A 23,442-nucleotide genomic window follows, 5' to 3' on the forward strand; every position below is an offset into this window, starting at 1 on the left:
AATCCATAAACCTCTCTCCAAAGAAGTATAATCTTAAAATACAAAAAAGTTCATTTTGGTAAATCTAGGGTTCACAGCAGTATTCTCATACATGTTTACTGAATGTATGAGAACCTCAACTCCCTCATTTGTCCCCAGCCCAGGTGGGCTTCTCCCTCATCCTTTTAGACTGTGGCATCATGTGATAAAGTCACTGGAAGTATTCATTCAAATGAAATTTGGATAATCTGTTAAAGATTTGTAGAAGATATTCCATATATTTCTCCCTATTGGCAGGAAATTTGGACTGGAGAGACATTCTCAACAACTTCTGACTCTATGTGCCCTTTATTCTACTAGTGAGCATGAAGTTACCATGTGAGCCTCCCCGCTGAAATATTAATATTTCATGCACAGATTCTTGGGGAATCAAATATTTTTATTCATTTAGTGGATTTTATATACTCGACAGCCCTTTAAACAACTATAAACAACAGCAAAACAAACCACATGTAAAATGAAAAACAGGTGTCCCAAACAGCACCCCTAAGAATAACACATGCATACTGAGAAATAAAACTACAGGGTGCTGACATAACTCCCTTTGAGCATGAAAAGCTTCCTACAAGGCTCCCTGGCAATCAATCCTTCTTCATCCTGGGGCCGATTACTCCAAAGTCTTTGTTCTTTCTTCACATTTGAAGTCAACATGACAAGTTAAAAACAAGTTAGATTAAATCTCCAGTTTATTACATGAGTCCCTAGTCGCTTTGAGTGTGTAGTAGAGGGCTCAGTGATGGCTAAAGCACACAAGTGGGAGCTTAGCCAGACAGGCCACATGGGCAGATTGTACATATAATTGCCAAGTCTAGCAGCCACAAGACCCAGAGCCATTGAGAACTGACAGGTCAGCCCTTAACTGAAAAATTTGCTGAGAGGGGATCTCTCGAGCCACATGCTTTAATTTAACAAGTTGTCCCATTATGGACACAAATATGCCAAATAACAATATCATTTACTGCCTTTGAAAACCAGTAACAAAATGCTACAAATACCAGAGAACCTGGGGTTCTCTTTTGGCCATCCAGAAGGTGAAGTCAACCAGAAGCTTGCCTGTTGGTACCTGACCAACTTATCTGCCAGAGGAAAGGCTGGTCGGTGTCTGAGGTGCATCAGGCCCAACCCTGAGGGGTTCCTATTTCCCTTTTGGTGCCTGCTGTAACCTCTTGGCTACAGCAGTGATCAGAGCTGCTCCCTTTCCACTCCCATCTTCTGACAGCATGAACGTCACATCACATCGAGGGGCTAGTTCTCTCACAGTTTCTTGCAATATCCATGAAAAGCTATGAAAAAGAAAAAAAAGCATCATCGGCACTTATACATGGAATCAGCATATTCATAATTGATGTCAATCTAGTTTGTTCCTTGCAGCTTGTTTCTCAAGGCTCTAGAACAGCTTATACAGCTTCTTAAATAGTTGTTTTAACATAACCTTTTATTGAGCAACTGCAAATACCAGAGACTATTCTAGGTGTTTTGCATGCAAACATCAAAGTAGAATAAACAATAGTTTGAAAATAATTATTATTGTCTTTACTGCATGAATAAATTGATGCTCAAAAGTTAAGAACTTGTCCAAATTTGTACAGTAAGTTTATTAGGATTTGAACCATGCCTCTTTATCCAAACCTCACTTTTTTTGTTCAAATTTTCCCAAAATTTTTATTTTCAAAATTTATGAACTTACAGAAAAGTTGAGAGAATAATTCAGTGAACACCTATGCACTTGCCTAGCCTCACCAAAGTTAAATTTTTGCCTTATTTGCTTTATCCATTCATCTATTTATCTATCCCTCCCTCTATTAATTTTCCTCAAAGTACACAATCTTAATCACAAAGATACTTGGCCTGTCTCAACTATCTTTTGAGATATTAAATTCTTTTGAATTGTCATCTGGAAGTCAGTTACCAGACCAGTATGTAGGATCAAAATGTGTTTACCAGAAGCCTCAGGTCCTGGGAGACTGGGCTCCTGAGATGATACAGATGGTGGTCATCTCTGAGGGCCAGCATGCCAGAGCAGGTTCTGAACGCAACTCTAACACACAACCAGTGGGTGACTGGCCAACTACTGAAGCCCCTTGGGGCTCTGCTGGTTAAGTGAGAGGAGAATGGCTGAGGTCTTATTGGAGGCACGGTAACAGTGGTTAGCCCCAAACTTCCCAGGAAAAAGGAGAAAGTGGCTTGGTAGTTACTGTTCAATCATGCCCTTTTTTTTTTTTTAAGTGTACAATTCAGGGTTTTTAATGTATCCACAAGTTGTACAACCATCATCACTGTCTAAACCCAGAAGTTTTTTTATCATCCTAAAAATGAAACCCGTACCCCTTACTAGTCACTCTCTATTCACACCAACCCCTAGAAGCCCTCAACAATCACTAATCTATTTTCTATTTTAATAGATTTGCTAATTCTGGAAATTTAATAAAATAGGATCCTATAATAAGTGGCTGGTTTCTTTCACTTAACATGATGCTTTTCGAGGTTTGTCAAAGCTGTAGTATGTATCAGTTCCTTATTCTTTTTTATGAGTAATATTCCATCATATGGATATTTCACATTTTGTTTATTCATCCATCAGTTGATAGATATTTAGATTGTTTCCTCTAGTGGCTATTATGAATAATGTTGCTATGAATATCACCAAGAGCTTCTGTGTGAAGATATTTTCGATTCTCTTCTGCACACCTAGGAATGGAAGTGCTGAGTCATATGGTAACTCTCTGCTTATCCTTTTTAGGAACCGCCAGACTGTTTCCCACCAACAGTGTATGAGGACTCCAATTTTGTCACATCCTGATCAGCACTTGTTATTGTCTGTCTTTTTTATTATAGTCATCCTAGTGTGTGTGAAATGGTATCTCATGGTTTACATTTTCATTTTCCTAGTGACTAGTAATATTGAGCATCTTTCTGTGTGCTTATTGACCATTGCTAGAATCTTCTTTGGAGAAACATCTATTTAAATCCTTCGTCCAATAAAAAAGAAAATCTTTTGTTCATTTGTTAATTGGTTTACTTGTTCTTATTATTGAGTTCTTTTAAGTGTTCTTTATATATTCTATTTTTAAAAAATAATCAATTTTTATGGTGACATTGATTAATCAAATCTGATAAGTTTCAGCTGTACACTTTAACAGTATCTTTATATATTCTAGATATAAATCCCTCATCAGATATGTAATTTGCAAATATTTTAGTCTATTCTGTCTTTTCTTCACTTCGTATGGCATACAAAAGTTTTTAATTTTGATGAAGCCCAATATATCTATTTTTTGGTTGCTTATGTTTTTGATGTCATATTTTATACCTTTTTCTAATCTAAGGGCACAAAGATTTACACCTATTTTTTTTAAGAGTTTTATTGTTTCAGCTATAAAAGGATACTAAGACCATTCAATGGGGAAAGGAATATTGAAACCCTGTTGAACTCATTTATTCGTTCTAATAGGTTTGTTGTGTGTGTGTGTGTGTATGTGTATTCCTTAGGATTTTCTATATATGAAATCATGTGATCTGCAAACAAAGGCAGTTTTACTTTTGTCTTTCCAATATGGATGCCTTCTACTTCTTATACTTGCCTAACTTCCCTGGCTAGATTTACCCTTGATTTTCCCCTTGAGGTCATATATTTTGGATGTGGTTCCTACACACTTCTCCTTAGATCAAGATTTGACTGAGAAATGTAAATCGCACAACCATCTGGAGGCAGTCTTAGAAGCTGTACAATGTTAAATAGCAGTGACAAGTAAGGACATCCTAGCTCCTGATTTTAAGGGAAAAGCATCCAGTCTTTCACCAGTAAATATGATATCATTTGTTGGTTTTCACAGATGATCTTTATCAGGTTGAGGAAGCTCTTTTATTCCTGATTTATTGAGTATGCTTATCTTAAAAGGTGTTATATTTTATTAAATGCTTTGTCTGCACCTATCGAAATGATCATGTGATTTTGTTTCTTGGTTAAGTCTTAGTACAATGAAGAGGCTTGTAGGAACCACAACAAAAATATGTGACCTCAAGGAGAAAACCAAGAGAAGATACTAGTCAATTATTTTGGACAATTAGCATCATAGGAAGGGCTAAGGATCGAGGATTACAATAATATGTTCATGTATACGTTTCAACATAATTGGAAATTTGTACAAGCATGTTAATACTTTTCCTCTTCACCAAATCAAAGTGTAAAACATCAAAATAAAAATAATAGTTTTCATCACTGTACTTCTTGTGATATGCTATGCACACTATACACGCTATTTAACTTAATTCTCACAACAATCAATGAGGCACGTATGATTTTTGTCCTCATTTTACAGATAAAGAAGTGGGGCTCAAAGAGGGTAAGAAACTTGCCTTAGGCCTCCCAGGTTCCAAGTGGTGGAGCCAGGATTCAAACTCACATTGCTTGACAGGCCCTTAATCCTCTATCCACTTATTCTGAGCTAAGAAAATTATAACTAGCTCGCAATTGACAATGCTCTGTCATACGAAGCATTCATTCTCATCAGTCCCCTGTGATGTTGGAAGAAAATTTACCAAAAATCATCACTTTTATTTACTGAGCACTATGTGAAGTGCTTTAAATGTATCAATCCATGTAATTCTCATGAAGCTCTAGAAAGTAGAGATTATTATTGCCTGCCTTTTACAAATGAAGAAGCTGGGGTTCGGAAAAGATGAATACTCCCACATCATACCGCTAGAAAGCAGAGCCACGAGGGTTCAACCTTGTCTCTCAGATTCACCTGGGTCCACACCCTGCTTCAGCACCCTCCCAAACCCTCCCTTCTCAGGCACTCACTGAGGGTGCAGCTTGTATAGGGTTCCATCCACGCCCACAGTGATCTTCAAGTGCTCAAGTCCCTGGTTTTCCCTCCTCTTCTCCACGATGGCAGCCATGCCAGCGCCACAGAGCTGGGCTGCCCGACGGGACACAGCTCCACACACCTCCTTCACCACGATGCTGTCCTCACATGTACTGTCCAAGCCGAGCTCCTGCAGGATCCTCCTGACCTGGAGGAGGGCCAGCCGATCGCTACAGGCAAGCAGAGCGGGATGTCAGGATCTGCTTCTGGGGCCCATGTCATCTGCAAACAAACTGCCTTTGATTGCAGATAATATGATTTGGTATATAGAAAATCCTGGAACCAGCTCACAGACCCCACCCTTCATCTCTAGATGTCCTAGCAAGGAGGGAGGAGATAACGATCCAGACAACGGTTAAGTCGATATAGAATGCCTTAGAAGCTGAGACTTAAGAAGTTCTGCCACCTCCAGGAAGTCCTATCATCTTTAAAAAATAAAGTGTGAGCACCTCTTGTATATTATCTCACCAGGAGCCATTATTAGATCTAGTTACCAGCACAGCAGGTACCTATTTTTCAGAATAGGAACCTGAAGTTCAGAGTGCTAGAGACTTGCCCACAGTGAGTAGAGAGCAGGGATTCAAACACACACCTACTCACACCAAATCGAGCCTCTCCCACTGAACACACCAGCTTCCAATACTCTTGCCCCATTCAATTGGATGCCAACTTTCCTTCTTTTTAACTTTTTATGATTCTGTGCTTTCCCTTGCCAACTAGACAACATGGTCTTTGTGGGTAAGACTGTGTTCTCAATAGTAGACAGCACAAGACTGTGTATATTCAATGGGAAAATGAAGAAATGAATAAACAATGTACAATAAGCATCTTAGTAAATGGTAACTTGCTAGGGCCATAAGCACATACAGAGAAACACCCATCATGGAGACAGGTTAGCCTCAAGTCTAGACCTGGCTTATCTCACAGTGAACTTACAGAGCTCGCAAGTTAAACAATATGAAATTATAGCCTTGACTATTTCAGGTGATACTTAGGGAAAAAGAGTGTTACAAAGAGATACCAACAGAGAAACAAACTCTATGGCCATAGAACAATTCAACAGGTAAATGCAGGGATAGCCAGATAACAGAATCCTTTGTAGACCTTAAAGACGAGTTTGCATGAGAATATTTAATGCTATAAAAATGTTCGTGATGCATTAGGTAAAAAAATAATTTATAAAATACTATGTGCCATATAACCTTGGTTTGTTTTTGTTTTTAATGTTTGTCCTTGCACAGAAAAAAAAGGAGCAGAAGAAAATCTATTCAAATGATAATAGGATTATTAGTAATTCTCATTTTCTTCCTTTTACTTAAAAATTAATAATACTGTATAGAAAGAAAAAATTGGGGTTTTCTGGTATGTCTAAAAATAAACCCTGAAATTCTCTCCACAGTCTGGCCCTTCACAGTTTCCCTAGTTCTTTCATGTATGTTCCCTTACTAGATCCTCAGAATAATCCTTGGGGTTAAGCAGCAGAGCAATTGTTTATCTTGTAAAGAAGGAAACTGGGGTCCAGAGAGGTGAAGCTACCTGCCTCAGGTCACACAGGACAAACGAGTTAAATGGTAGAGATGAATCTTAAGCTTAGGCTCTGAGACTGTAAATCCAGGATTCCCCTGAAAATCACTGTCTCATTCATTCAGCAACACACTTTAAAATGGCCCACAGCCAGCATAGCACCTACCATCTCCTCATTGACACTAGATGGATATGATTTACTTTTTATTCCATAAAGTTTTTTTTAATGCCTGTAGAAATCAAAGAATCCAGAGCATACACATTTTGTGTGGCAGAAGCAAATATTTCTGGAGGAATATAGGTCCTGCCAACTTGCTTTGTCCAGGAACAACTTTCCTTGTATTCAGGTCAGAGAAAGGGGGCAAAGGTAAGACAATCTGCTTATCTCTGGCACATGAGGGAGAAGCTATTCCACCCCCCCCCCCGACACACACACACACACAGCAAGAGGACCCCTCTAGTTGCCAAACATGATGACTTTTAACTTGCACTTTCAAATTTTATGGGTTGAAGACCAGAACAAAAAGGGTACTGAACATTTGCTAATCAGCACTTCAAAAACACAAAATTGTTGCTGCTGCTACTGTTTCTACATCTCCTTAGACAACAAGATCTGCTCTGCAACAGTCCGTCTGATTTCCCTCATTAAGTACACTGCTCTCATTTATAGAGTTGTTTTTGTTTTGTTATTGTTGTTGTTGTTGTTTTCTCAAAGTGATTTTTGGTTTGCTGGCACCTGGCCATAAAGACCAGGAGAATTAAATGAATGAATGCAAGTTGAGAGAAATTCCAAACATCCAACGCTGATATGAAAAGCAGTGAAGCTGACGTTTGCACATAACTGGTAGTGGTGGAGGCTGGAAATACCTTTCTAAAAAGGTATGTCCATAGGGAAATGCTTCTTTTAACCAAATGCTTCTACTCCTAAGGAAATAATTCACAAGATGCAAATTACTATGTACAAAAAGAATAATTATGATGTTACTCAGAATTGCAGAAATTTATAAATTACAAGGTAGATATCCTATACCAAAGGGAAAATTTAGTAAATTATAGTATAGAAACATAACATAACATAATGCAGCCATTTAAAATGATAATTACACCAAAGAGTTGATATGGGGAAGTTTCTCTTTCTAGAAGTATTTCAGTTAATAAATGCAGAAGGAATGATAGCATTAAATTATCATCATCTTACAATCTCTAGTGAAATTATAGATTTAGACAAGAAGCATCAATGACAGTTAACATCGTAAAAGAGAGACAGTTAGACAACCCAATGTCACCTATGAAATATTCTTGTCCAGAATTCAGCATGAAATCTAACCATGCATCTGGGTCTAACTATGAGTTTGCAAGAAATATAAGGGACAGAAGAAAATGCTAAGTGCTGCAATTAGCAAAACTTAGAATATAAGAAACTCATAGAATAAATGGATAGTTTCTTCATCAAATATATTACAAGGGGGAAAAAGAGAGACAGGGAAATTCTATTGATTAAAAGAGATTTAACAAACATATCAACCAAATGCAATAAATGGACCTTATTTGGATACTGATGCAAACAGAACTGTAAAAACCATTATTTTTAGACATCTTGGGAAATGGGAACACTGACAGGATATTTTATGGGATAAGGTTTATCATTAACTATTTCAGGTATGATGATGGTACTATGGTTTTATATTTTTAAAATAACTCATATTTTAGAAATATACTTTGAAATATTTATCAAGGAACTGACATAAAATTTCTTTCACATTAAGCCAGCTTGGGAATGGAAAAAGTAGTATATAGATGAACCCACTTCAGCCATGAGTGCTCATTACTGAAGATGGTGATGAAACATTGGGTTCAGTTTACTATTCCATTTTTTCATATGTTTAAAACTTTTCATAACAAAAAATAAAATAAGAACCAGAATTATAAATGAAAATCTCCATGAACAAACACTGAATAAAAATATATATAGAATGATATGGGTAATGTAATTGCAATCACGAAAGTAGGTTTACAAACATTCAAGAACTTGAAAGGGACTATTATATGCAAAAAAAACAGCTGTATTTAGTAGTGAGCCTATGGGTGATTTTTTAAAAAGACTTTTTTTTTTTCATATTATGGACACATTTACTTTTCAGGAACAAAGGGTAATCGTTTTCTACCCTAAGCTAACTCCTGTGTAACAGCTTAGGGACCTTTAGGCCCAGACAGGCTGCTGGCCCCTCAACTGTGTGCATACCCTTGGGCTGTGGTACTGATGCAGCTGGAGAGAGGGGGCAACCCCAGGAGGTAAGCCCCTGCCTGATCTTGGCCTTACTGCTTTTATTTTTAAATTTCAAATCGGCCCAATCCTGGCAAGACCACAGCACATCCAAATCGGGGCCTCTCACACTGAGCAAGTGAACATGATCACACATCACCTTTCAATTTGGGATAGGAACTTGGTTTCAAAGATGCCCCTGGTCCGGAGACGCTCTGAAATGTGTCCGCGAAAGAGGAGACCCTGCTTGGTCAAGTCGATCAGGATCTGCCGCACGATCTCCCCCAGGTACATCCCACTGGTCATCTTCTCATACCTGTTTGTGGAAGAGGAATGAGGTTCATGAAAGCAGGAAAATCAGTGCCGGTGAATGGTTCCCAAAAGGATCACAGGTCAGGGTGTGGAACATGCCACTGGCATCCACTAGCTGTCCGATTTGGAATATTTCAGAATGGGCAGCAGGGCAAAAGAAATGCAATGCCCAAGACAGCATGATGTGGGAAAGCCAGGCTTTGGAGCCATGTTGACTAAGCCAGGTCCCAGCTCTGCCACATACTAGCTGCATAACCTGAGGTATCATCTATGAAACAGGGAGCATGAAACACTGACCCCACAAGACTTGAGATGGAAACATCTGGGGTGCAACAGGCATTAAGCAAAAGTTAGTCCCTCTCCTGGCCCCAAAGCCAATTCTCCTTGGCTTTATATTACAGATCTGTTCTACTAAAGATTCTTGTTGCTTTGTATTTGAACAAATCTATTCCACTAGAGATTCTGCTCCGCAAGATAGCATATTTAAACTGTCTGCACATACCAGGAGTGCTCAAATAATGTTAGCTCTCTTTCTCCTTTCTACAGGTTGTGAGCAATATAGGGAAGGAACAAGAGGAAAAGGTGCTTCGTAGCCAACAGGCACTGACCAGGCACTCTGCACAGGTATGTATGACAGTGTTAATAACAATGATGCAGAGCTGGAACACCACTGCCTGCAGGGTCAAATGGGAATCAGAAACATGCGCTGAGCTTGTGCTCCCTTCAATGGTCAGGACCTAATGTGGAACCAACATGACACAGACTGATTATGGCAGCAAATTAAATATGCTGCTTCCTTAAACGCTCACTCTAAAAAATATAAGCCTCCACTGGATTTAGACACAAAACTAAGAAGGAACTTGACCCTTAAGAAGGGCCACAATATTCGATGTCCCCAACTTAGGATTCAGAGATAAGTTCCCTTCTTTTGGGGGCAATCCCTAGTTAAGTTGCCCTTTCTACATCTCACCTGCCTTCCAGTGACAAAGACTAGTGCCAAAGGAAGGTGAGAAACCGCCAGGGCCAGTCTTGCCTTGCCCAAGCCTCTTCCTACTCAGTGTTACATTTCCTGTCTGCTCAACTTCTTCACTTGGATATCATCCACCATGATAAATCTATATTTTGTCTATATCCACTTTATTTTATGTATTAAGACACCGAGTTTAGTTATGACAAAGACCATATGGCCTGATAGTAAAACATTTGTTCTCTGGTCTGTTACAGAAACAGTTTGCCAACCCCTGTTCTAATGGACAGGCTCAGGTTAATTATCAATTCCTAGCATGATAGCTCTCTCTCTATCTATGCCTTTCTCTCCTACTGAAGAAGGTATACAAGAATGCAAGTGAAAATGTACTTTTAAAAAAACATTCCTTTATTTCAGTATTTTTAGTATGATTAGTAATTGGCATACACCTCAAAAGTGATTGTCACCCATGTCGGGACACAACATCTTGGTTGAAAACCAGGATTCCCACCCTTCACCTGCAGCCACTTTCCTACCCCAGAACAGCAGAGGTCAGCAACCTGGCAGCCAGGTCTTGAAAGGCTGAGCATGTTGACCTCTAAATTGGACCTACCAGATGCCCATCCCTAAAGGACCCACTGAGTCACCATGTCCCTGCTCTGTGACTCCTGGCCCACAGAGAATACACTTTTCAACAGCCTCTGCCTCGCTTCCAAAGCTACCGGAAGCCCTTATGATATCTTATGGTAATTTTAAAAAGGCACCCCTTCTTTCTACCTATTAGAAACTTGTCATAATATTTTGCTTTCATTCAAATAAGACAGTTCACTGACATCTGATAGAGAATTCTAATAAATATACAAAGCTATAGTGTCTGTGATATGAAAATGGCACCCTCACCCTGGTAAAGTCATAAACTGGACAACCTGCATAAATGTACAGATCAACTTTCTCACCTCTGTTTGCCAGGATTCAAGGACCCCTCATCCACCTCCTTGTCATATTGGGTCCGAATGTCATTTATGCAGCCATTATCTCCAAATCCTCCCCACTCTGTATTAATGCACATTTTCCCTTTGTCCCCTTCCACCAACTCGATGTTGCTCATCTCCTCCATGTAGCACACATTGCTGCCTGTTCCTAGAAGGAATCATGAAGAGACTTTAGTCTTAGAAAGGTACCACAAGGTCTTGAAGAGGCAGCAGAGGGCAGTGGATAGGAATTCCGGCTTACAGTCATATACAACTAGGTATGGATTCCAGCTTTTTTTATACTCATTGGTGAGTGACTTTAGACAAGTATCTCATTTTTCAAAGGTCCCATTACTTCGTCTATACAAAGGAAATAAAGCCTGCCTTATAAACCTGTTATTTATAAAAAACGAGATGCTGTCCATAAGTTTCTTCCACATAGTATGTATTCGATAAATGGTACCTGTCATATCGTCATCATCATCATTGTTAAGCTATAGGCACACAAAGCAAGCTTCCAAGTAGTCACAGAATTAGCAGTCAGAGCTGGAAGGGATGATGAAGAATCATCTAGTCTTGGATAACCAGACACTTGGCATCTATAAGCCATCTTCTGCTTTGTCCATGACCTGGCCTCAGAACTATTCTCAACACAACAGTTCAGACAACTAAAATATTCAATTAAATAAGTCTCACTTCTCTTCTCTCCTAGATCTAGCCCAACTCCTCCCACAGTTGAAGAAACTCAAATCCAGACAGAATGAATAACATGCCCAAGGTCACAAACTAGGTAAAAGTTAGAATGAACTGAAACTTCTTACATGGCATTGAAGACATCTCAATATATCCCCATCTTCCACCTACAACTCACCTCCAGGAACCCCAGATAACCAACTGGAACAACGTTCCCAGATTCTTTTATTACTTAACCTATGCCTGTCACTTGGAATGCACTTCATCCCTATCTCCACCTGTTCAATTCCCATCTGTCCCCCAACCTCTTAAAAAGATTCATCCCACTAGAATCCACCCTTGCCCTTAATCACTCTTTTCTCCTCTCCTAGGTTTCTTTCTAATTCTTCCCCATTCTGTACACCCTGACAGCCAGTCAAGGTCAGAGAACAGAGGGAGAGTACATTGGAGCCAACATCAAATCTAGCTCCTTCGGTCCCAGACCAATATGATCCAGCTGAGGTCCCCTTCATCCCAGGATAATCTGCTCCAAGGCCCTAATCTGAAAATCTCCTCTTTCTGTGTCACTCTCCTTCTTCGACAGAAAGAACCGCCTTGGCTTTGGACCTTTAATAGAGAAAGATATTAAGTAAAGATTTAGGAATTAGGGGACCTGGAATCCCAATTTTAACTTCATGTCTGCCTTGGACAAAGGGGGCTTCGGAGCCTCTGAATGGAACAATGGCTCCCCACCCCTCACTATGTTAAAAAGGAACCTCCAAAGGATCAGGGAGGACATGCCTGACCACTTACCTGCAATCAGGCCAATCTCACAATTAGGATCTTCATAGCCACAGGTCATCATAGTCCCCACTGTGTCATTCACGACTGCAACGATATCCAGGTCAAACTCCTGCAAAAGAAACAGCTCTACTATCAGTAGAATGTGCAAGCTGAACAGGATCAGGCGGGGCAAAGCAGCCCAAGGTTTAGGGGCCGGGGGAGGAAGAGGTCAGCTGGGCATAGGATGACAGAGCAGAGGGCCTGGGGGAAAGGGCAAGGTCAGGCATGGGCCTCAACACCATATCATACATTTCTCCTCTTGATGGCTTCCCTGAGCATGTCCACCATATCTTCCCCTTCACAATCGGTAGCCTTAAAGCCTTTGGTCCACTCAACGAGTGCTCCCTGAAAGAAAGGAGGAAAAATTCATTTTATCAGTAGTTTTCTGGGACCACTACACAACTTCAATATCTAATAGGTAGTTAACTGCTAGTCAGATGTGTGTGCTTTTGACTGCTTCCATTTCTGCAGCCCTAATGCTGGGTCTAGAGGAATCACAAAGCAAGGTGTAATAATTGTAGCATTTAGTGTTCATTATTGATCAATTCATGTTCCGGGGCCATGACTGCACAAAACAAAGGCCTGAATCATAGGCCCTACTTCTAATTCACCAAGGACAGCTTAAGATGTGATTAAAGATAAAGCTACAGAATGTTTATCAAAGCACCGTTCCACAATAAAAAACTAGAGGCATCCTATCATTCCAACAAAAATGGATCTCTTGTCTTGTACATCAATATAGGAAAAATTATAGTCATAAAAAAGTATACTATAAGAGCACATTGGATGTTAGAGAAAGATGTTCACCATACACTGTTAAATGAACACACATTAAACAAATACAGGTGGTAATTACTCCACTACTTTTTTAAAAAACCACACACACACACATGTGCACATGCACACACATGCATCTGGCAAAAGTTCTGAAATAATGTATATTCCCTGGGGTTGATATTGGTTCTCTCTTGGGTTCTAGATTACATGTGTCTATATTTTCTAGTTTTCCTAAAATTAGCATGTATAATTTTTTATAATACTGAGAAAAAAGTATTTTTAATTTTTAAAAGAAAGCAAAGGATATACTGTTAGTTGGGGGCAGGAGTTAGTCTAGCCTCAGACTCTGTAGCGTAGGTGGGATGAGGGCAGGTAGAGCTGGAGCGTCTAGGTCATGTGAGCTCCTGGGATAAGAGAGGTGGCCAGCAACTCTGATGGTAGAGCCCTCAACACTGTGGGCTGGATGGCCATCTCACCAGAGGCGCTCGGCCCGTCTCCCTACTGCATTTCACAGTCCTTAGAGAGCTGGGTTCCCTTGGTCCTTTCCTCGTGGATATATGTACAATATTAGAGATGCATTACCAATTGAAAAATCTCTTATTAGTTACAATTATACAGAAACAACATTTTTATTTTAAAAGTCCCCTTTTTCTCCCCAGCTATCAGTTGTTTTACTCCATAGGTCTCCCCCTCCCTCTAAGCTGTGTCTTCATGAACCTACCAGGACTTCTGGGAGAGAGAGAGGCCTGGAGGCCCAGTGTCTGGGTCAAGAGGAGCAGCTGTGTCCTGGTGCCACTGATCATTCAGGACTGTGGACAGCTGCACATGGCTCCCCATGGTGTATTAATTTTTAATGGCAGCAGTAATACAGGAATGCATCGCCCTTGCGAAAAATTAAAGCGTTACTGATAAAGTCTCCTTTAATTCCTCATCTCCCCAATTTAAGAGGTAACCTCTATTATCGGTCTGGTATGAATCCTTCCAGACCTTTTTCTGTTTACATGTATTTTTTAATAAATCCATATGGTGTATGGACTACTGCAATTTGTTTTTTTCACTCAATAATATGTCTTCTAAACCTTTTTAGTTCAGTTAATATGGATCTGACGCATTCCTTTACTGAGCAAAATACTCCTCAAATACAATTGCACAAAAATTAAATCCATAAAACATACCTGTTGAATAAGTACTATTTTTATCTCCATTTTTTAAATGAGGAAACCAAGGTACAGAGGGATCAAATAACTTGCCCAAGTTTATGCAGCCGGTGAGTAGAGAAGCTGAGATTCAAACTGAGGTGATGCATTTCCAGACCCACCCATGCTCTTAGCTATCATGCTCTGCCGTCTCCCAGTCAGGTAGGTCGTATCTGGAAAGCACTGGGAATGGTGTCTGGCACAGAGCCAGCGTGGCGGATGTGTCCATTAAATGGAAATCAAGTACCGAAAGAATTCCACATGACTGATATACTATAGTTCATTTATTTAGTCACTCTCCATTGCCAGACATTGTGCTATTTTTAATTTTTCGTTATTAAAAAGCAGTGTTGTAGTGAACATCCTTGTTCTTTTCTCCTGCGGCACATGCTCGAGAAATGAAATCATGAGAAGATGTTCTGGCTCTTAGCATTCTGGCATTTTTAGTTTTGAGAGACCAGCCTTATTGCCAGACAATTCGGTCTTTTGAACATCTTTCTCCCTGTTCTCTGAAGGCCTGGAGCGGGATGGGGAGGCCTGCGGAAGTCTCTGTTTCCGTGGTGTTCTAAGAGCCCTGGAGAGCTCCGTTTCAGTCCTGATTGTGTACCTACCCATCAGAAGAGACTTGAAGGCCTCGATTTCCTCATGTGAAAAATGAAATAGGGTAGAAAGTAGAGTATAAGGCACACAACAAGGATAAATACTATTTCTTGTTTTTTGGGGGGAGGGGTTTGATTATATATATGTAGGTATACTGTGTATCATAGCCAAAGGGTTCTAAACCACTGGCGTTGGGAGCGTGTCTCCTGGACTCTGAGCCCTGGTCCCCACAGAGGCAGGACACAAGAGCCTGGCTCTAGGCCAGTGTGCTGGGTTGGAACCCTCCACCACTGGTTACAAATGTGGCATCTGGGACAACTTACTTAACTTCTCTGTCCCTCCATTTTTCTCAACTACAAAATGATGATTAAAACCTATGTATATGTACAATGGAATATTATTCAACCTTAAAAAGGAAAGAAATTCTGATGCATACCACAACGTGGATGGACCTTGAGGACATTATGCTGAGTGAGATAAGTTAGTTACAAAAGGGCATAGTATGATTCCACCTATACGATGTACCTAGTCAATGTCATAGACAGAAAGTTGGAAGGCGGTCGCCAGAGGCTGGGGGTGGGAGGAGATTTGGGAATTATTAGTTAATAAGAACAGAGTTTCAGTTTGGGAAGATGAAAAACTTCAGAAGATAGATAGTGGTTAAGGTTACACAACAATCTGAATGTATTTAATTAAATGCCACTGAACTGTATACTTACAAATAAAGTGGTAAGCTTTATGTTGTGTGTATCTTACCACAATAAAAAATGGTAAAAACACAACACGACAAAACAAAAACAGTGTATGTACCTCATGAGGACATTGAGTGGATTAGGCAAAATCTTAACAAATCTTTGGAAGATTTTGAACTTAACAAATCTTCTCATTATTATTGTCATGAACTCTGGTTGACTTGTTCTGCTCACCAGAGTTCTCCCTGTAAATTCAGGAGTGGCATCCTGCTTTTATGCCTTGGTTGATGTGATCCTGTCAGAGAGAGCAAATTCAATCCCCCATGAGCTGGTGAATAGTGTTTTAATCCAAGAATTTCAAGAAAGACCTTGTGCTATATGTTTCTAACTTATTATGAATAATGCATTTAAATTATTATCCTTGATATTCTTTAATGTCAACTAAATAAGTCACCATGTGATAAATTCCTTCTGAGAGTCTAATGTCAAGAAAGAAACACATTTCTTCTGATGCACTGATAAGCTTCGTTCATCAGACAATTAAAAACTTTACAACACACTGTGTTTCCCTGTTTATGCTGACGACCCTGAAAGACACAGATAATATTACTGCCTGAGTGTTATAAATGGCCTTAACCCATCTTTCTATCTCTCCACAATATGATTTGACCTCTCTTAACAGTACTTATGTATATGTCCTTTTAACGTATACTTCCCTCAATTCTTTTGTGAACTTCAATCTAAAAAATAATAATGAAAATGCGACACAATAAATAGAAAAATTTAAAGTTAAAATTCCCAATCATATATTCCCAGCTGCTCTGAACCTAAGACCCCTAAATAAAATGAACAGAGCCTCAGAGTTACCTTGAGATGCCCCTGGTGGAGGAGGGACGCCCATGGTGCTGGCTGCGAGTCTGGCGGGCTGTCTTACCTTGTCAATGCTTGTCTGCCTGCAGGGAAACGAGAACGTGAAGCCCAAGGGCAGCGGGGCTCCCTTGAGGCCCATGTAGTCCAGGAAGTCAGCAATGCACTGCACGATGTGGTCAAACAGCTGCGAGGAGAGAGTGGCAGTCACACAGGGTCAGCAGCGACACAGGGTGGCTGGCTGGTACCTCGGAGCATGGGAACCCCAGTCTGGTGTTTACCTCCTCACCAGTGCCCTGCATGACCTCCAGAGGGATGGCGAAGATCTTGTGGTACATTCGCACCGACCTCCGTCCACTTCTGACCTTCACCAGGAGGACTCGGAAGTTGGTTCCCCCCAGATCCAGGGCGAGGAACTTCCCCTTCTCTGCAGTAGAGAAAATGGGGGCTGCATTCCACTAACATGCAAAGAGCAGGGACTTGTGTGACGGTATTGGAGGGAAGAGAAGATGCAGAAAAGAAGCAGATTCAGACCTGCCCCCTTGGGGCTCATGGGCCAGAGGCATGTGGTGGTCACCGAGCAGTGTCAGAACACTGGGCAGGCACTTGGAGCCTGTCTAAGGCTCATCTGATTTTCCTGGTATTTGGTAAAGGCCACACATGATATTTACGCTCAATGAGCCTCTGAGGGTGAGGCTACCAGGCCTGGCTAACCTGACTGTGCAGGAAGTTGATTCCATCCTGTCTGTATGGCAGAGAGGAATTGTGCATCCACAGCATGAAGCAATTCTTCCTGCGCCTGATCTCCTCTCCCCCAGATTCCTACACCCGCACCTGACTAAGAAGAAACCATATCAAGTCTGATCCCCAGTACCATCAGGGCCTCTCACTTCAGCATCACAGAGCACCATAGCCTGTTCTGTGAAGCCTTTCTGCCTCACTCCCTCTGCTCTAGCCACGCTGGTCATTGAGCTGTGCCTCGACTTTGCCAAAGAACTCACACCCAGCCAGCTATCTCACCCCTTGTCCTGATCTATTTTTCTTCATAGCATCTGTAATTACATGACATCATACTACAGTTTTTATTGTCTGCCAGCCCAACAGAACATAAGCTCCATAGGGGCAGGGACCACGTTTTCCTCACCGCTCTATCACTGTGCCTAGACCGCAGCCTGACATTTAGTAAGCGCTTAATGAAACTTTGAGGAATAAAGGCAGGAGGAGGATAGAAGGGTAAAGGAATGACTAATTGGACCATGTCTTTTACTGCTCTCAGGTTTTTTTCCTTATGTAGACTCAAGGATACTGGCTTTGGAAAAGATCTTTGTTGTTAAGAGATTCAGAGTACAGCTGTGTGACCTTAACTACGTCATCTAACCTCTCTGAGTCTCAATTTTAGCATCCATAAAATGTGACTCATTCCCTCTTTATGTAATATACAAGTGGGTTTGATGGCAAAATGAAATTAAAGGCTCAAAAGCAAACTACCAGACATGAAGCATTATACAAAGTTCATGAGGTTCAAGAGGTGAACTACCTTGTCTAAAGTACTGACTCCATTGCTGAGTGGCTACTCTCTGCTGATCACAGAGGACCAGGAGAAGAATCAGGGGTTGGAAAAGTCAGGACCAGAAAGTGACGAGAAGGGAGAACAAGAGACTCAAGTCCCAGGAGAGAAGAGAGGCAGAGAAGTTGGCGAGAAGACAAGTCAGACAGCTCCAAGTATCCAGATAGGAACTCCTGGAGACAGCATTTGGCTCTTCTGCTTGCCAACAACATGAGGCACGCTCCATGTTCTCAGCTACACAGATACACACACGTACCCTGAGTACCCTAACTATTCTTTCACTGCAAATGCCTTGGATCAACCACGGCAATAGACTCAGAAGTATCGACCTTCTACCCTTCTCTAACCTCCCTCCATTACAGACATGAATCCAAAGCTCTTAAAACAAAAAAACCTAACTGTATTTAAGGAATTCTGATGGGCGCTCTGGGTGACCGTTCAGAGAAAGGAGCTGTGCACGGCCCACCTGTGCCATCTGGCATCCCGCAGACGTAGGTGGGCAGCATCTTGACTGTGGCCAGTGGGTGGGTGTCCCTCTTCAACCCGTACTCGAGCTCAGCCCGCATCTTGTCCTGCACACCCACAAGCTGCTCTCGGGTCAGCCGGAATAAAGCCAGCACCCTGTCAATCTGCTTCCGCTTGGCCTGCACACGAGAGGCCACCGCTGTCACCATGGCGGCCCCCTTGGTGCTGCCACTCTCCGACAGGAGGAAACGGACGTCACAGTTCGGGACCAGTTTCCTCACCACCTTGTGCAGGCGTTTTGGATATCTGAAGGTAGGAGAGATGGAACAATATGTAATAATTATAGAGGCCCAGGGCTGGCCAGTGGGAACAGACACAGGTGTAGCAGCTGAATGGGGTCCTGGGGAGTCCCGCTGGGCCAGGGCGCACCCCTTTAGTTCCTGGATAGAAGGGAAGGAGGGTGGTGACCAAGGGCGACTAGGGCATCTGGAGCAATTGGATGGGACACTTGGGAAGCTCAAAGAAATGGCTATTTTATCACTAATATGTTAACCAGTTGGGCAGGTGCACACATAAGCATGTTCAGTATTAGCTGAACATCATCTCTGCCCAAAGGGGAAGAATTCTGTCCCTAGCTCTTTCCAGGGTGTGCCCACCTGACTTCCATTGCCACCTCTATTAGACAGAGGGTCTCTCACTCTCTCCTCTGGGAATTTTTCATTTCACTGTTTACCTACCAGTATCCTACATTGAATGTGGCACCTCTACCATCCCAATCTTTTCCCATCTATAACTGGGTGTATCTTACTTTCCAGTCTTACCACATAGTAGGTATTCAATAATAATGGACAAATATATGACTAGATGGATAGGTGGATGGATGGCCTAGTCAGGCAATTGGCTTTAGCTGAATATTTCTTTAAGAATGCTCCCCTAAAGCAACCCAGCCAGCAAAATGAATGTAGTCTCCACAATTCACTCTTTCCCCTGTATTCTCAGAGCAAGAGATGGCTGATTCCAGCACCCGGAGAAGCATAGTTTCGAGGGAACACTGGGACTCTGTTCCAGGGGAGACTCGTTTGTAGGGGGTGTGGGCCACCAGGCAGCGCTCACTGAGGGTGTATCTTGTAGAGTGTGCCATCCACTCCCACTGTGGTCCGTAGCCGCAGCAGCTTCTTGTTCTCCCGGAGTCGAGTCAGGATGGCCGCCAGGGCCGCTGCACAGAGATTGGCTGAGCGGAAGGAGATGATGGTGCAGACATGCTGGACCGCAATGCAGTCAGCCTCCGAAGGCTCCAGGCCCAGATCCGTGAGAATCTCTCTTGTATTGGCAAGGCCTTCTTTATACCTGGTCAGGCGACAGGAATGAGAGGGCCACACTATTCCACCCCATGGGAGTCTCCCTCAAAACCAGCTTTCTCACCTCTCAGGACTGTGAAGATAAATAGGCTGGCACATAGTAATTTAATAATAGTAATATTAACAATGATCATAGCTGCCACCATTTATTGAACACTATGTGCCAGGCACTAGGCTAAGGATTTGACATGCATTAACTTAATCCTCACAACAATCCTGGGGGAAGTATCATCATTACCCTATTGTACAGAAGAGAGGCCCGAGGTACAGAGAGAGTAAGTAATTTGTCCACAGTCACACGGCTAGTAAGTTCAAGGACCAGGATTTGAGCTCGGGTAATTAAATTATAGAGCCCACCATTTAACCACCCTGTACTGTACTGCCTTTCACTGAAACTTAGCCCCTGAAAAGCTCTGCACAAACACAGACTCTGAGAGTCAGATGCCACTTAGCTGAGCTCAGAATCCAAATGGATTCCAAAATCCAAGGCAATGCCAGTGTTTCTAAGCTGGAAGAACAGGACCCTGAGTTGACTAGGGCCTTAAATCACCAAAGGCAAAGCCAGTACCCAGAAGTACCAGGTGGAGAAGACTGTTGCCATAGCAGGAGTTCTGAACTTGGATTCCATGCATGAGTTTAATGGGCCCAAGGATGCCCTGATATTATAAACAAAAATGTGTGCAAATGTATATTTGGGGTGTAAAGGGTCCAGGACTTGAATCAGATTCTCGAAGGGGTCTGTGACCATAAAAAAAGTTATAAATCACCACTTTAGGGAGGAAGAAGGCAACAAAACATGAGGAGGGGTTAGATTTCCACAGGCTGATGAAACCAACAAGAAGCCACATCTGAGTTATGGCAGGCATTGCTAACCCACGTGCATCTGTGCCTAGGTCTAAATGCATTCTAGTGGAGAAGGAAGAGCTGGTCCCTTCTGTTAATACTACTACATGAGCATACCACACTTTGGCCGCCAACCCTCACCCTCTCAGAGTCAAGGTGGGAGGAACCCAGCCAACGGCTTACTTCTCCATGGCAGCCACGTGCCGTGTTTCAATTTTGCCCTTAGTGTGGAGTGTGGAGGATATCTTGCCACCAAACAGGAGGCCTGCCTTGGCCATCTTCAGCAAGACGAGCCTGACGAGTTCACCTAGGTATAGGCCGCTGATCATCTTCTCAAACCTACAATTTGGTGAACAGATCAGTGGCAAAAATGCCTATGGTTATGCAGCATCCTTTCCCAAAGCCCATGAGCCACGATGACTGGTGGGAGGGCCACTCCATGGGTCTGGAGGTCTCGGTCCCCATCCCAGTTTGGGGTGGCCTGTCTGAGCTACACGCTCCTCACCTATAAAAGGGAAGGACTAAATTAGAAGAAACCTAAGATTCCTCTTGTTCACAAAGCATTTGATTCCAAGAATCTTTATCTTAACACCCTGGCCATGGGGGCACCATTCCCATGTTAGGCATCAGGAATCTGAACTTCAGAGACTTCAGGCACTTTCCCAAACGTGGCATGATATATCCAAATTTCGGATACTTCTAACCCCTATGCTTGGCTTCTGTCCAACAGAGAAGGATGCTGTGTCTGTGAGATGGGCTTAGACAGCCCCAGGGAGGTTCTACAATAGGGTGGATGAAATATCCCTCCAGACTACCTAATCTGGACTCTGAGTCTACATCCAAGAGGCAATTACTAAATGTCTCCCAGGTAACTATTAAAAATAATTTTTATTTTCCTAATATAATAGGACATAAAATCAAGGACAACCTGTTTCCTAATCAACTTTATCTCATTATAAAACGTCTTAGAACATTACAGAGACAGAAGACAAAAGAAATCCAGGTGGGCTTTGGGGAAATGGAATTTAAGTGAAATGGAGAGGGAGAGGATGATAAAGTCCAAAAAATGGGCACTACTTCCTTGGGCTGGGACCACTTCGTGTCACCAGTGAAACAGGTGTGTGCTGGGGAGCAGGTGCATCCGAAACAGAAATTTGCTTTCAGGTATTCTGTTCTAAGTTTGAATATTTCTAGGAGGTACTTAAAACACTTATTCACCAGGGCTTCTTGAAAAAATGGTTGATCCTGGGGCTGGGCTAAAAAAATACACAATCAGCCTGGAGCATTTTACTGTGCCAGAAAAAAAAAAGAGTGATAAAGAATATGTCAAAAGGACAGAGGGGGTTCAACTGAACAAATATGAAAAAAAATTTGAACATCAAAATAAATAATAGGAAGAAATTATAACTCATGAAATAAAAAAAAAATCCATGAGTCCGTATTAGCATAAGTAGATAAATGGAGAGGATGGAAAGCTCTTCCTTACAGCAGAGTAACAACTAATTAACATAGAGGGAATATGGATTTAGAAAGTCATCAATGGAAGCTAAAATTAGAAAACGAAAGTTTAATGAGAAACAGAACATTTACAGTCGCAGAGTACCTTTTCACCTGATACTCATTAATTACAGAGGGAATAATAATAACCCTATGGTAGAGAAACCTGTTGCACAGCCCTGTAACCAACAATTCACCAGTAATGGAACAAACACGTCCCTCCAGGTATGCTGCCCTGAAGAGCACGCACATCGACTGTGGGCTAGTCCTGCCAAAACGCACCGCCTGAGTCATGAGGAAATAGACAAATCCCAGTTGAGGAACGTTTTATAAAACAAATGGCTCATATGCTTCAAGGTCACGAAATACACAGAGATACCACAGAAGTTTTCGAGGTTAAAGGAGGCTGAAGAGACATGGCAGCAAAATGCAGCGTGTGACCCTGGACTGAAGCCTCGACCAGGATAATTTTTTTCTTTTTTGTGAAGGACATTAGTGGGTCAGCTGGTGTATTTTGAATAAGGTCTGCACATTAGATATTAGAACTGATTAAGTGTTAATTTTTTAATTTTGATAATTATATTTTGGTTATGTTAAGAGAATGTACTTGTTTTCAGGTAGCACTTGCAACTTAGTCTCAAATGGTTCAGAAAAATAATTTTACACAGACATGTGTGTTTTTTATGTATGTGTGTATTTTATATGTCTATATATACGTATAGACACACAAATTTACAGAGAGAATGTTACTATTTAGGGAATCTGAATAAAGGGAAATTTTGTCTGATTTTTACAACTTTTCTCTAAGTCTAAAATTATTTTTTTTAATTTGAAACTTTTTAAATTCGACTAACACCTAATGAGTCGCAATAATGCGTAAGACACTATCTGTAGGAAGGAAATAAAAACCACGCAGCCTGCCTTCGTGGAGCTCAGCATGTAGACAGAGCTGAGGTAGACACGAACTAGTTCTACTACAGGTGAGTGTGGGATGAGAGCTGAGAAAGGCTCCATGAGAACTGAGGCTGGGAAGGAATTACACCAGGTGCTGTGTGATTAAGAAAGCAGGGTGGCAGGGGAGCATCAGAAGCACAGATAAGGAATTTGGCTAAAGCCTGCTT

General features: G+C 41.6%; 1 protein-coding gene across 1 annotated transcript in view; it reads right to left on the reverse strand.

Moving 5' to 3' along the window:
* Nucleotides 1-400: 400 nt before the first annotated feature.
* HKDC1 (hexokinase domain containing 1) overlaps nt 401-23,442 on the reverse strand; it is a 41,937-nt gene continuing 18,895 nt past the window's right edge. The window contains exons 8-18 of the mRNA XM_016133089.2: nt 21,008-21,163; nt 19,737-19,970; nt 18,625-18,929; nt 16,873-17,018; nt 16,659-16,778; nt 12,709-12,804; nt 12,430-12,529; nt 10,930-11,113; nt 8,855-9,010; nt 4,844-5,077; nt 401-1,322 (exon numbers count right to left, since the gene is read on the reverse strand). Coding sequence (XP_015988575.1) covers nt 1,175-1,322; nt 4,844-5,077; nt 8,855-9,010; nt 10,930-11,113; nt 12,430-12,529; nt 12,709-12,804; nt 16,659-16,778; nt 16,873-17,018; nt 18,625-18,929; nt 19,737-19,970; nt 21,008-21,163 — 1,879 coding nt within the window. The 3' untranslated portion in view covers nt 401-1,174. The remainder of the gene's footprint in view (nt 1,323-4,843; nt 5,078-8,854; nt 9,011-10,929; nt 11,114-12,429; nt 12,530-12,708; nt 12,805-16,658; nt 16,779-16,872; nt 17,019-18,624; nt 18,930-19,736; nt 19,971-21,007; nt 21,164-23,442) is intronic.

This window comes from Rousettus aegyptiacus, unplaced genomic scaffold, assembly GCF_014176215.1.
Source record: "Rousettus aegyptiacus isolate mRouAeg1 unplaced genomic scaffold, mRouAeg1.p scaffold_m13_p_6, whole genome shotgun sequence".
Classification (NCBI taxonomy): Eukaryota; Metazoa; Chordata; class Mammalia; order Chiroptera; family Pteropodidae; genus Rousettus; species Rousettus aegyptiacus.